Source organism: Tenrec ecaudatus, chromosome 17, assembly GCF_050624435.1.
Source record: "Tenrec ecaudatus isolate mTenEca1 chromosome 17, mTenEca1.hap1, whole genome shotgun sequence".
In the NCBI taxonomy this organism is placed as follows: Eukaryota; Metazoa; Chordata; class Mammalia; order Afrosoricida; family Tenrecidae; genus Tenrec; species Tenrec ecaudatus.
In genome coordinates, this window is record NC_134546.1 from 24805268 (window position 1) to 24818095 (window position 12828).

At 44.0% G+C, this 12828-nt stretch overlaps 1 protein-coding gene across 10 annotated transcripts in view; it reads left to right on the plus strand.

Annotated features, from left to right (window-relative positions):
- The window catches only part of LTBP1 (latent transforming growth factor beta binding protein 1), a 436575-nt gene that overhangs the window by 397958 nt on the left and 25789 nt on the right, over positions 1-12828 (plus strand). For all 10 annotated transcript variants that reach the window (XM_075536011.1, XM_075536010.1, XM_075536014.1 and 7 more), the window contains 4 exons: positions 7664-7840; positions 9510-9596; positions 11751-11879; positions 12555-12695. In XM_075536011.1, coding sequence (XP_075392126.1) covers positions 7664-7840; positions 9510-9596; positions 11751-11879; positions 12555-12695 — 534 coding nt within the window. The remainder of the gene's footprint in view (positions 1-7663; positions 7841-9509; positions 9597-11750; positions 11880-12554; positions 12696-12828) is intronic.

Sequence of the window (12828 nt, forward strand, 5' to 3'; positions counted from 1 at the left end):
ACAAGCCTACGATGGGACCTATTTGGGAACCAAGTAGGAAAGGAAACAAGCCAACAAGAAAATGCCCATGCCACCTGCCATCTGACGACCATGGGGAGCTCCCTCAAAGGGTGGTAAAAGGCAGCCCCGCTGCTCCCACCCGCCCTCTTCTACGAGGGCACAGTAGTGAGATCACACTGGCCTGGTCCAGTCTTATGCTGAGCTCAGTAAGGAAGTCCGAGCTGAGAAAACCTGTTGTTATCAGTCTCATCTCCATACCTGAAAGAAGAAAGAAGGGTACAGCAATTAGACCTCCTGAGGGATGAGATGTTAAGTAGCTGGGCCTTTTGGAAGGGGCTTTGAGGCAAGTCCTGAGCATTAGATTCTTGGAAACAACCTCAGTTTTCTGCCGTGGAAAATGGGGATGCTGCGTAACCTGTGCTGTCAGTCGTGTGAAGCTCTTCTGTGGCCTCCTAAAGTTCTCTCCCAAAAAGTATGGGCAGGGGAGGGAGGGAAGGAGAGCAATAGGCTAGGACAGGGGTGGGGATCTGGCCGCAGCCAGCCTGCAAAATCACCAATGCCAGCTAGCCTCACACGCACTTCACAAGAGAGAGCCGTTCCAACCATCACATGAGGGGTGAGTTAATTCGACGTTTGGTCAGTGTGACCCACAGATGATGTTATACAAACCCAAATGGCCACTGGCAGAAAAAAAGGTTCCCCACCCGCGGTAGAGCCTCGGCAGGTATTGACTTGGGTGAAAGGGAAACTAAGATTCTACAGGAGGATGAGCAGGGACTGAAAAACAGGGTGGGATGGGGAACTCTAGGGCAAGCTGGGGAGGGGTGGAGACGTTTCTGAGGTTGGTGGATACAGAAGTGATGCACTGACATGTACACCGCCATCTGACTGACAATAAACAGTTTTCAAAGCAAAAGCACACAGGGACGATGGCCTTACACTCCCTCCCTTCCTTGCCATCACCGGCCAACGGTTGCTCAGTTACAGCCTTTTAATACACACTGAGCACACAAACCTGAAAATAGCCAGGAAATCATGTATTGCTTAGGAGTTTGTAGCCTAAGCTGCGGTATGACTAATCTTAGTCACAGGACCATTAGGAATCATCCGATTCTCCGAGAACCATTGATTTGGCCTTCCTTTCAGAATTAATTTTCAATGGAAAAATCCCCACCCCCGCAGCAGTGCCTGAAGCTCAGACAGATTCTTTGAAGAGATTGCATTGAGCAAGTTCACTGGTTGGAATTTTCCACCAATGGAAAAATGCTGTAGGAAATTAATTATGTAAAAAAGGTCAAGAGATAAGGAAATTGTGCTTTTTCACAGAATGACCTTTGTCAACTAGTGGTTGTTTTTTTAAAAAACATTTTTGCATCTGTTTTCAGACACAGATGAGGGCCCGACTATCCTTCAGTTTCAGCTGTGTAAACATTGAATTTTCAAACTGCTTGGAAAGAAAATATGCAAAATTGGTGACAACCGACATAAAACCTGACTAATATAATGACATTGGGTTGTTATTTTTCCCATTTCCCTTGTGCAATAATCTGAGTTCCCTTCCCAAGGAAAGGCACAACAAAAATAGATAATTTTCTTTCATTCCTTAGTTTCTGTGCTATGTGAGTGTAATGAACATTGTTCACACCTGTTAAACCGGTTTCTATTGAGTTTATTTCCATTCACAGCTCTCCCCCAGGGCAGAGGAGAGCTGCCCTGTAGGTTTTGTGAGGCTGTAATATTTACAGAGCAGACTTCCCCCATCTTTCTCCTGCAGAGCTGCTATTTGGTTCAAACTGCCGACCTTTCACTTAGCATTGAAGTGATTTAACCACAGTGCCACCAGGGCTCTTAAGGAACATTGTCAGGAACATACAAGGGGGTAACCCCCCCCCCAAAAAAAAGAACCCTGGCATTATGCAGGGTGGAGCATAGCTTCATAGTACACATTTTTCCTGCTAGGCAAGCATCAAGCAACTCACTCTGAGTTAGTGCACTCAGTGGGGTCGCCTGGGAAGGTTCTCTCTGGTCACTGTGAATTTTTTCATAAAAGCAATTTTGCATGAACCTATTTGTTGTGGTGGCCTATTTAAGAGAACAGCATGCAGCTGTGACATTTTGTTTCCTACTCGGGAAAAATGCAGCAGAAACTGTAGTGCTGTTGAACACAGCTTCCAAGAACAGTTCTATGGCGAAAACTCCAGTGTATGAGTGGTTTTCTGGTTTCCAAAAAGGTGAAATTTCAACTGATGACACCTTGTTCTGGACCTCCATCAACTTCCTGAATGGATAGAAACGTCGACTCACAGTGCATTTAGAGTTCTTTCCACCAGGTCCGACTGTTAATCAAACTCTATTTAGAGCAGCGGTTCTCAACCTGAGGGTTGCAACCCCTTTGGGGATCAAACAACCCTCTCACGTGGATCACCCAGTTCATCACAGTAGCAAAATGACAGTCATGCAGTAGCAGCGAAAATAATTTCATGCTTGGGGGTCACCACCACATGAGGAACTGTGTTAAAAGGTTGCAACATTAGGAAGGTTGAGAACCACTGATTTAGAGGTTCTGAAGAAACGATTGTGTAATGGTGTGTGAAAAAATAGCATAATTCGTGGCAGGTGGAGGACCGGTTTTGCCACCACACAAAGCACCTGCTCACGCAGCCATCTCAGTGAGTTGGGTTTTGGCCAAAAACTGCATGCCTCTCTTGTCCCACACGCCATACTCACCTGACTTCACTACATGCAACTTCTTTTTGTTTCTTCGAATACAGAGGGACATGAAAGGAGAGGGATTTAATGATGTAGAAGAGGTCAAGAAAAAACTGAGGAAGGTGCTGTCAGTTATCTGAACAGATGAATATGAAAATGTTTCCAAGAATGGAATCACAGATTTGACGAATGTATTAAGTATTATGGAGAGTACTTTGAAGGTATTCAGGTTGTTTAGTAAAAAAAAATAATTAGTACATAACTTCAGAAAAATCTTTTTTTTTTTTTTTTGGTACCTCCATGTAAAAACAGTGTTGCGCAAAAAAAAAGGGGGGGGTAGATTTTTCTGCCAAGATCTGACTCAGAGCCTGTGGTTTCTAATGACCCGTGACTCAGCAGCAGTCTTCTTTGAGGTCCCGTTGCCACATGTTTCACTTACAGTAAAAACCACAGCAGACCTAACGCTTGTACACGAGGAAAAACCATCACGGAGACCCTCCGAGCACCTGCTGGGAGGTAAACCTGCCGATTCAACCCTCGAATTGTGTTGCTCCCATGAATTACAGGCCTCCATGTATCCATTAGCAGCGGCATTTTTACACCAGCTGACTCGAGTCATTGAACACAGTTGGTGATATAGTTAATTTCTCTTCCAATGTTGAGAAGGGTTGATGTAAAATTTTCAGCAGATTTTTGCGATCGAATCGCTCATTGAAAAGATGTGCCCTGTGGCCAGGGGCAGTTGCCCTGCACTTGGCTCTGATCCGTGGAACTGGGATCTAGAGTTCTACGTGCCTGGCTCTTTGGGAAGTAGATTGCCCGGACTTGCTCAGGGGATCCTTAGTTTCCCCAAAAAGAGTATGCTGAAGGCTGGGAAGCTCCGCTGAAGAGAATGAGCTGTGGGGGGCCTCCACCCTGGCGTGGCTGAGAGCAGCATCACCCTCTCTGTACACGGAAGCCGGCTAGACAAGGTGAGGAATGTCGCAGGGTTTTCACAGTCGCACTTGATGGGCAAATGGTTTACCTGTCCAGAGGTTTGGATTTGCCATCAGCTCTTAACATCCATTTAGAGTCCAGGCTTAGATCTGCCAAGGACAGAAAAATCGGAGAAGTCCTCAGAATCAAAGGAGTGAGACCTTTGGGATACTTCTGTGTTCTGAGAACAACACATCCTGCAAAGATCTGATTTGTTGTGTTAGGAACTGAGTTGCGTCCCTCCAAAATGCAGCCTGTACATCCCAACCCCTTTGCCTACACTGTACAAGCCCTCCTGAAGGTGTCGAAGAGCGAGGCTGTTTCTCTGAAGGACTGAGGTGCACCTGGTCTAAGCCATGGTATTTTCAGTCACCTCGTATGCATATGAAAGTTGGACATTGAATAAGGATGCATTCCAACTATGATGTTGGGGACGAATATTGAAAATACTGTGGTCTGCCAGAAGCACCAGCGGAGCTGTCTGGGAAGACGTGTGGCTAGAATGCTCTAGCTGGCCAGACCTCTTCTTATGAACTTTGGACTTGTCAGGAGAGACCAGTCTCTGGGGAAGGACATCGTGCTTCATGGAGTGGAGGGGCAGTGAACAAGAGGAAGGCCTGTAATGAACTGGATTGACACAGTGGCTGCTACAGTGGGCTCCGGCAGAGGGGCCATTGTGAGGATGGCGCAGGCCCCATGATGTCCCCTTCTATTGTCGGAGTTGGAGCTGACCCCATGGCACCTAAGCACAACAGTCCACAAACCGAGGACCCAGTGAAGAATAAACGACTGGGGTGGGGGGTGCGGGGGATGATGGCAAGTAACACTAAAACATGCCTATGGATGTGAGCCCATGTGGTGGAGGATAGGGTTGTCTTTGTTATGCTAATGAGACATGCCAGCATTGGGAGCTTCTTTTTTTTTTAAATCATTTTATTAGGGGCTCATACAACTCTTTATCACAATCCATACATACATCAATTATGTAAAGCATATTTGTATATTCATTGCCATCATCATTCTCAGAACATTTGCTCTCCACTTAAGCCCCTGGCATCAGCTCCCCATTTTCCCACCTCCCTCCCCACTCCCCTGTCCCTCATGAGCCCTTGATTATTTATAGATTATTATTTTGCCAAAGATTACACTGTCTGATGTCTCCCTTCACCCATTTTCCTGTTGTCCATCCCCCAGGGAGGAGGTTATATGTAGATCCTTGTAATCAGTTCCCCCTCTCTACCTCACCCTCCCTCTACCCTCCTGGTATCGCCACTCTCACCACTGTTCCTGAAGGGATCATCCGCCCTGGATTCCATGTGTTTCCAGTTCTTATCTGTACCATTGTACATCCTCTGGTCTAGCCAGATTTATAAGGTAGAATTGGTATCATGATAGTGGGGTGGAGGGGAGAAGGAAGCATTTAGGAACTAGAAGAAAGTTGTGTGTTTCATCATTGCTACACTGTACCCTGACTGGCTCATCTCCTTCCTGCGACCCTTCTGTAAGGGGGTATGCAGTTGCCTACAGATTGACTTTGGGTCTCAACTCCGCACTCCCCTTCATACACAATGATAAGATTTTTTTGTTCTGACAGTGCCTGATCCCTGATCCCTTCGACACCTTGTAAGCCCACAGGCTGGTGTGCTTGTTCCATGTGGACTTTGTTGCTTCTGAGCTAGATGGCCGCTTGTTTACCTTCAAGCCTTTTAAGACCCCAGACGCTATCTCTTTTGATAGCCGGGTACCATCAGCTTTCTTCACCACATTTGCTTATGCACCCATTTGTCTTGAGCAATTGTGTTGAGAAGGTGAACATCGTGGAATGCCAGTTTAATAGAACAAAATACTCTTGCATTGAGGGGGTACTTGAGTAGAGGCCCAATGTCCCTCTGCTACCTTAATACTAAACCTATACATATATGCACATAGATCTAGTTCCATATCCTCATATATAAATATATTTACATATGTACATGCCTTTATTTAGACCTCTATAAATGCCCTTTTCCTCCTAGCTCGATTACATTACCCTTGGTGATGCCCTACCAGGCCTCCTACACCCTCCTCACCACCGATTTGGATCACTTGTTGTTCCCTTGTCCCTGGGTTTGTTAACACCATTTCCTTTCCCCCTACTTTCCCCTCTCCCATGTCCCCCTGAAACCGTCGTTCCCATTGTTTTCTCCTCCAGATTATTCATCCAGCTTATTTTATTTAGACAGACCTGCGGAGATAATAACATGCACAAAAAGAAGACAGAGCAAAACCAAGCAACAAAATAAATCAAAACAACAACACCACCAACAAGCCAATGACAACAAAACACAACAACAAGAAAGTAAAGCTTGTAGTTAGTTCAAGGACTGTTTGTTGGCCTTTAGGAGTTTTTCCGTTTGGGTCTGATGGGGTGCCAAGCCATAGGGAGCTTCGTAAAGAAGCACTTTGGGGACATGGGAAAACACTAGGCAGAGAAAATGGAAGGACAATGGAGGTCACCGAGGAATCCCAGCAAGGACTCTAGAGAAGCGGACAGACAGAAGGATTCCCTCCCACGACAGACAGAGGGTCTTCTCCTGAAGCGGGTGCCCTGCCTTTAGCCTTCAGGCAGCCTAGACTGTGGGTATTTCTGTGGCAGCAGTACTCCGATGCGAAGACAACTTTGGGAGAAGGGCAAGAGCAGTTCGTTTTCCGGTTGTCTTTGTGAACTTGTGTTTTATAAGCTCCTTTTCTTCGGTATGGTGATCAGGTTGTCACAGTCACCCAGGCCCTGGCAAAGTAAACATGTAGGAAATGAGTGTGAAGATAACTCAATAGATTTTCCTATAATAGGATTATCTACGAACTGAAAAAATATTAAAGATAAGGAGCTGGTTGACATTAAAGTCTTGATCCTCTCTGGCAAATATAGCCCCTTTTTTATCCCTGCAGTTCTTGGAGGGGGGTGGGGGTGGGGAATCTGGAATTACCAGAGTTCTGGTGAAAGTGTTTCGTTAGAATTTGTCTAAGCCGTTGTGATGGCAGTAGCCAGCGTCCTACTTGTCTCACCCATCTTACCATACAGACTGTGGATATGTTCAAACTGTATCGTAGACTGCGCACTCTCTCATCCACGGTTGAGAAGGGATTAGGCTTACTTTTCCAGTCTAGTCACAAAATGTTATTTTTGAACAGCATGAGCATGATGAAAAACACTTCCATCTGAATGAAATAATTTTCTTCTTGTCCGAAAGTCGTCGGATTTTGTTCTCAGGGGTTGTGTTCTTTCACACGACCTGGTTTATCCTCTCTCCGAGGGGGAAGATTTAGCACATGGGATATTCTTTGCTCTAGGCCCTACTGGAACAGGGAACTAGAACCCATCTTGGAAATCCGCTCGGAGGCAGAGCTGCCACTTAGGATTTCATTCCATGTTAAACATTTGCAACAACGGAAGGACTTAGGTTTTCCGTGATGACAGGTAATTTTGTAGATCCCAGGTTCCTACAGCGTTTTCCTGGTTGTCTTCTGCTTTGCCAAGATGGTGTGCGTGGTTGATTCAGTCACCACCGAAGGGTTAAATAGCATGAGTGCCCCCCCCCCACCCATCTCTGCTCAAGTGTTGGGGAAAGTTTTCATTGACTTAAGTAGGTGTCAGAGCTCAGTCAAGAATGGTCCCTAGGTTTGGCAGGAAAGACTATATGGAAACTCCACTCACAGCCAAATGTCCAAGAATAAAGTAATTGGTTCACGTAGAAGGAAATGATTTTGACAGATTTACACTCTTGGGGCGCTTTAGAAATCTACCCAAATGTAGGACTCAAATGCATTTTCGTCTTTAAGTGGAAGACTTGGCCTTTGGAAATGGGAGGCCGTGTGCTTTCTGAAAATAACCTGCTATGGAGATATCCTTTGGTGGTATGGTTTGGTTTGGTTTTTAACCTGTTGCACTGTAGGTAGATCTAAGGTGTCTGATCAGGAATCCTTTCTCTGCCCTATTTAGATGTCGCTGTTGATCAACCCAAAGAAGAAAAGAAAGAATGCTACTATAATCTAAACGATGCCAGTCTCTGTGATAATGTCCTGGCCCCCAACATCACCAGGCAGGAGTGCTGCTGCACCTCGGGTGCTGGGTGGGGTGATAACTGCGAGATCTTCCCCTGTCCGGTCTTGGGGACGGGTAAGGACCAGCTGGGAGATGGACTCGTGCTTGTCTTATCTTGCGGTTCCCATAAGCCTTGAAATGTTATTTTGGTGACTGCATTGAAACCTTAAAGGATGACAGCTGCTGGTACCTGCTGTAAACACAACAAAAACCTCACTGCCATCCAATTGCGTCCGATGACTGAGTGACAGAGTAGAACTGCTCCGGAGGATTTTGAGGTGGTAAATCTTTATAGATGTAGAAAGCCTCATCTTCTTCCTGGAGGGTGGTGGGTAGGTTTGAACTACTGGCTGACCTTGCAGTTCACTGCCCTACTCTTCACACACTATGCCACCAGGGCTCCCTGGTACCTGCCAAGCACTGCCATCAAGTTGAGTTACTGAGAGCAGCTGGAGGTTTCAAACTACTAACCTTCTAGACAGCATTCCAAAGAATCTACTATGCCACCAGGACTCTTTCATTGCTTGCCAACAGTCAACTTGAAGTGGGATTGTGGCGAACGGTATTCAGTAATGCCACATCACCTTCCCTCCATCTCAATATCAATTAAATGTACTTCTAAGTCCATCCCAGGAGACACTGTTACAGGAGGTCCCATCTGATATTTTAGTTGAAAGATAACTTTATTCAGTTTCTAAGTGAATTCAACCCCCTCTCAGAGTAACAGGCAGGTTCAGCCTGCTGACCCCTGTGGTGAGCAGCCCAATTGGTAGCCTGCTGCACCACCAGCAACAGGCACCTATAAACGTGTCTGAACTGCCAACCTTTTATTAATAGTTTAGTACTTAATGACTTGTGCCACCCAGGTACCTGGAGATGCTGCTGCAGTTAGGCCCATAGAGTTAATGCTAACTCGTAGCGTCCACGGACACAGAATAGAGTTAATGCTAACACATAGCACACACAGAAGACTGAATAGAGTTGCCTCAACCCTTTTCAGGGTCTGCTGAGAGTCAGAATTGATGGCAGTGGGTTTGGTTCTGGGTTTGGAATCCTTGTGGAAGCTGATTGCCAGGTCTTTTCTCTGCGGAGGTCAGCCCTTCAGTTAGCATCTGTACATGTAACCACTGTGTCACCAGGCTCCTTCACTGGGACATGTTTACGTACAGAGAGCCTTGTCAGCATGTTTGTTTGTTTTTTACATAACATTTAAAATACTTGAGACCATGGTAATTAGTATTATGGGTCATGTGTTGGGCTGATATCTTCAAGGTTTGAAACTACCAGCTGCTCTGCAGGAGAAAGATGAGGCTTTATACTCTGGTAAAATGTTTTCAGTCTCCGAGTCCCACAGGAACAGTTGTGCTCTGTCTCACAGTCACTATGGTTCAAGTTGACACAAAGGCATTAAGTGTGTTTTTTATGACTTTATGGTAGTTGAGAAATGACCATCATAATGTCAGTTTGAAAATGGATAAATGAAGAATCCATAAGTGAATTACAAGGGATTTAATTATATAGAGAGAGTTATGAAACACTTGATTTATTTGTACCTAATTCATAATTTCAGAGGTATGACTCATTTGGTTTGTCTGAATTAGATAGGCAAGAATTGGCTTACAGTGACTGAATCTGCGAAAGCAAAATTAAAATGAAAAGTACATTAGTGGCAGATGTTGACTTCCCCCCCCCCCCCCTTTTCCTACTTGTTTCTCTTCTTGGTTTTGTTTTTCCCTGAAATCAGCTGAATTCACGGAAATGTGTCCTGGAGGAAAAGGATTTGTCCCCACTGGAGAGTCCTCTCACGGAGACGGGAGCCAGAACTACAAAGGTCAGAGTGAAGCAGAAGTGAATTTGCAGCATGTGTGCATACCAGATCTTCATGTCATAAAAGCCTGGGTTGAAACGAAGTCTGTTGATGTTATTGGAAATGGTGACAAGGCCTTTAATTCCCCCTTGTAAGGGGCGCCTGGGCACTCTCAGTGGAGCCATGACTTGAGAGTTAGAACCCTTGAGGCTCGGTGACCTTGCAAAGTCCTTTAATCTTTCTGAGCCTCAATTTCTTCAGCTGAGTTAGGAATAACGCCCCCAGGCTACCCGGAGGATTGAATGGGATAATCTGATTAACGTGCTGGCGTAGAGTTCTGCACTTGAAGAGTTACAAGGGAGCTTTTCTTTTACCCCAGAAAGGTGTCAGAAATCACATAAATCATGGCCACACACATCTGACTGTCCTCATGGTTCCCTGTCCCGTCACCAACAAAGCTGAGTGCTTCCTTTCTCCGAAAATATTCGATGGCTTAGACCACACATTCATAGTAACAAGTGGAAAAGATGAGAGCAAAAATCGATGTGGTTGATGTATTTCATGCTACTTTTCTACAATTCTAAAATAAATGTGCAGCTTCTTTATTTTGTTAAAATTTAAACCACATGTCTAAGTTTTTCTTTACCCACTCACTTTCTACAATCTATGGTAAGGATATTATCAGCTTTTATATACAAAGTGATTTTTTTCCCTTTACAATTTAATATTTAAAATTGCTAAGTGTCTGGAAAACAGACTATAAAAATATTTTTATTGTTCATCCATTTTGGAAAGCTAGTGTTTTAATAATACGGTATAATTCAGTAGTTGGATAAGAAATTCCATATGCTTTAAAAAATACTTTCTCTGATTTAGTCCAATGAAATGACAAGAAGACTTGCCTGGCACTGTGTTGTTCATGCTTTTAAAGCTCACAAATACCATACACTATGGTTTTACAGGGATACAGTTCAATCTTATTTCATAGTATAGAACTGAGCTCTGATTTTACTGAAGAATGATTTCTTTTACACGGAGGTTTCAAAAAGTTGGTAGAAAAATTCCATTACCTTTTAATTCAGTTTTTTCCATGAACTTCTTGAAGCCCCCTCAAATAAAAAAAAACTTTACCCTCATTCTATTTTATTAAAAAACAACAACAAAAGACTCACTACCGTTGAGTTGATTCTGACTCATACCAACCCTTAGGACTAGATAGTATTTCCCTGGTGGGTTTCTGAGACCAAAAGTATACTTGGGAGTAGAAAGCCTCTGTCCTTCTCCTGTGGGTGGCTGGTGGTTTCAAACTACTGACCTTGGGGTTAGCAGCCCATGGTGTAACCATGCTGAGCTCAAAGAGGTTGGAAGAGCATTTAATTCAGATCCAATCAGCTACAAGTTCTAGACTTGGCTCTGCCATTTTCCAGCCATGTCTCATTGGGAAAGTTATCCAACATTTCCTAATTTTCAAAGAAGAGTCTGTGACATCCGCTTTCAAGCACTAGATCTAATGCTCAGGATAGCAGCCCTAAAGGCAACCGATAGCTTACCGAGTCCTGAATGGCCCTGATCTTACCTCTCCATTCTATTAGATAGATGATTTTCTTATCTGGAATTTGCCAGTGAGTAAACTGAGTCCCGGAAAGCCATGTTCTCTAGGCTTTATGGAGGACGGTCCTACCATCACCCTTAGCCACTGTGCTGTCATTAATGTCTGGTATCTTTATTACCAACGAGAAGACTTGTCAAATGCCATCACATTTGTCTGGGGAGCTTTATTTTCCATTCGTCGATGGGTCAGAAGATATATTTACAGAAATACACATTTCTTTAGAAATAGGTTTTTTTAAGAGTTTATCTTTGGTGCTATTGTGAAATCTATAGACCTTCACCAAATGTAAAATAGCATCTCCGAAAACATATTTAGAATTATATCTTTGCTAGTAAAGTTTTGGAAATTATGCCTTAAATACCCGACAAGCCACATTTGATGGTTTCTTTATCGTGAATTAGGCCAAACCTCTAAAAGATTTCATATTATTAATGTCTGTAAGATTCTCTGTAAATATAAGCCATATTGTAATATCTCACTTGAATCTCAATAACAGTTATACTGTCTTTCCAGCAGACAGAATCTAAAATAGCTTCTCTTTGTATTCCTTATTCTCTTGCCCATAGATGCGGATGAATGCTTACTGTTTGGACAAGAAATCTGCAAAAATGGCTACTGTCTGAACACTCAGCCTGGTTATGAGTGCTACTGTAAGCAAGGGACTTACTACGATCCTGTGAAACTGCAGTGCTTCGGTAAGTTTTTAAGAGGAGCCATTATGGTATCCTGTAAAAATGTACAGACGGGGAAAAAATAAGGAGCCTGTGTCGTAAAAACCGTTCCCTTGAATGTGCATCATGTGCTGAAAAGATCTGCTGCACGTGTTTTATGGCTCTTTTCCTTGCACGCGATCGAAGGAAATGAAAGCCCTCTGAACTACGTGTGTGGATTTCAAACGAAGAGTTAATGTTCCATGTGGTGTTCCAATCCAGGTCATCGGTCTAGCTGAAGTGCCCCTGTGGTCTGTACACCTCCTGCTTCCCATCATTCATACCATGCCCGTGGGCGCCATGTTGAAATACCCTTACTTTAATACCTGACCAGGAAACCATATACACCAGGCAGAAACTCATATCAAAACCAAGTAATCCTGAAAATATCATAGAGAATCATTTTAACTTAGATTTCTAAATGTATCCTGCCCCTTGATGTTTCCTTTCCTCGTTTTATGTCGGCAGCAGGGCCAATATTCTCTTTTCAATCAACAGAACCTGTGTTTTTATGGCTGGAAGTGTTCAAATGTGGATGACAGCTTGTCATTCATTAAGAGCTGGTGGCCGTTAAAACCTGGACTGCGTTTAGCAGTGTGTGATGGATTTAGCATTCCTGCTTTTATCCAGTCATGCCTTCTTTTGTTTGTTTCTGCTAAGATATGGATGAATGCCAAGACCCCAACAGTTGTATCGATGGCCAGTGTGTTAATACAGAAGGTTCTTATAACTGCTTCTGCACCCATCCCATGGTCCTGGATGCTTCAGAGAAGAGATGCATACGGCCAGCTGAGTCAAATGGTACGTTTGGATGAGTGATGCAAACCTGCATCCAAATAAATAGCATAGCATTTCCCTTGTGACCACCTAGTGGGAAATAGGAAAACTGATGACTTGGTTGACCTTGAAATAATTACATGGACATTCATATCTT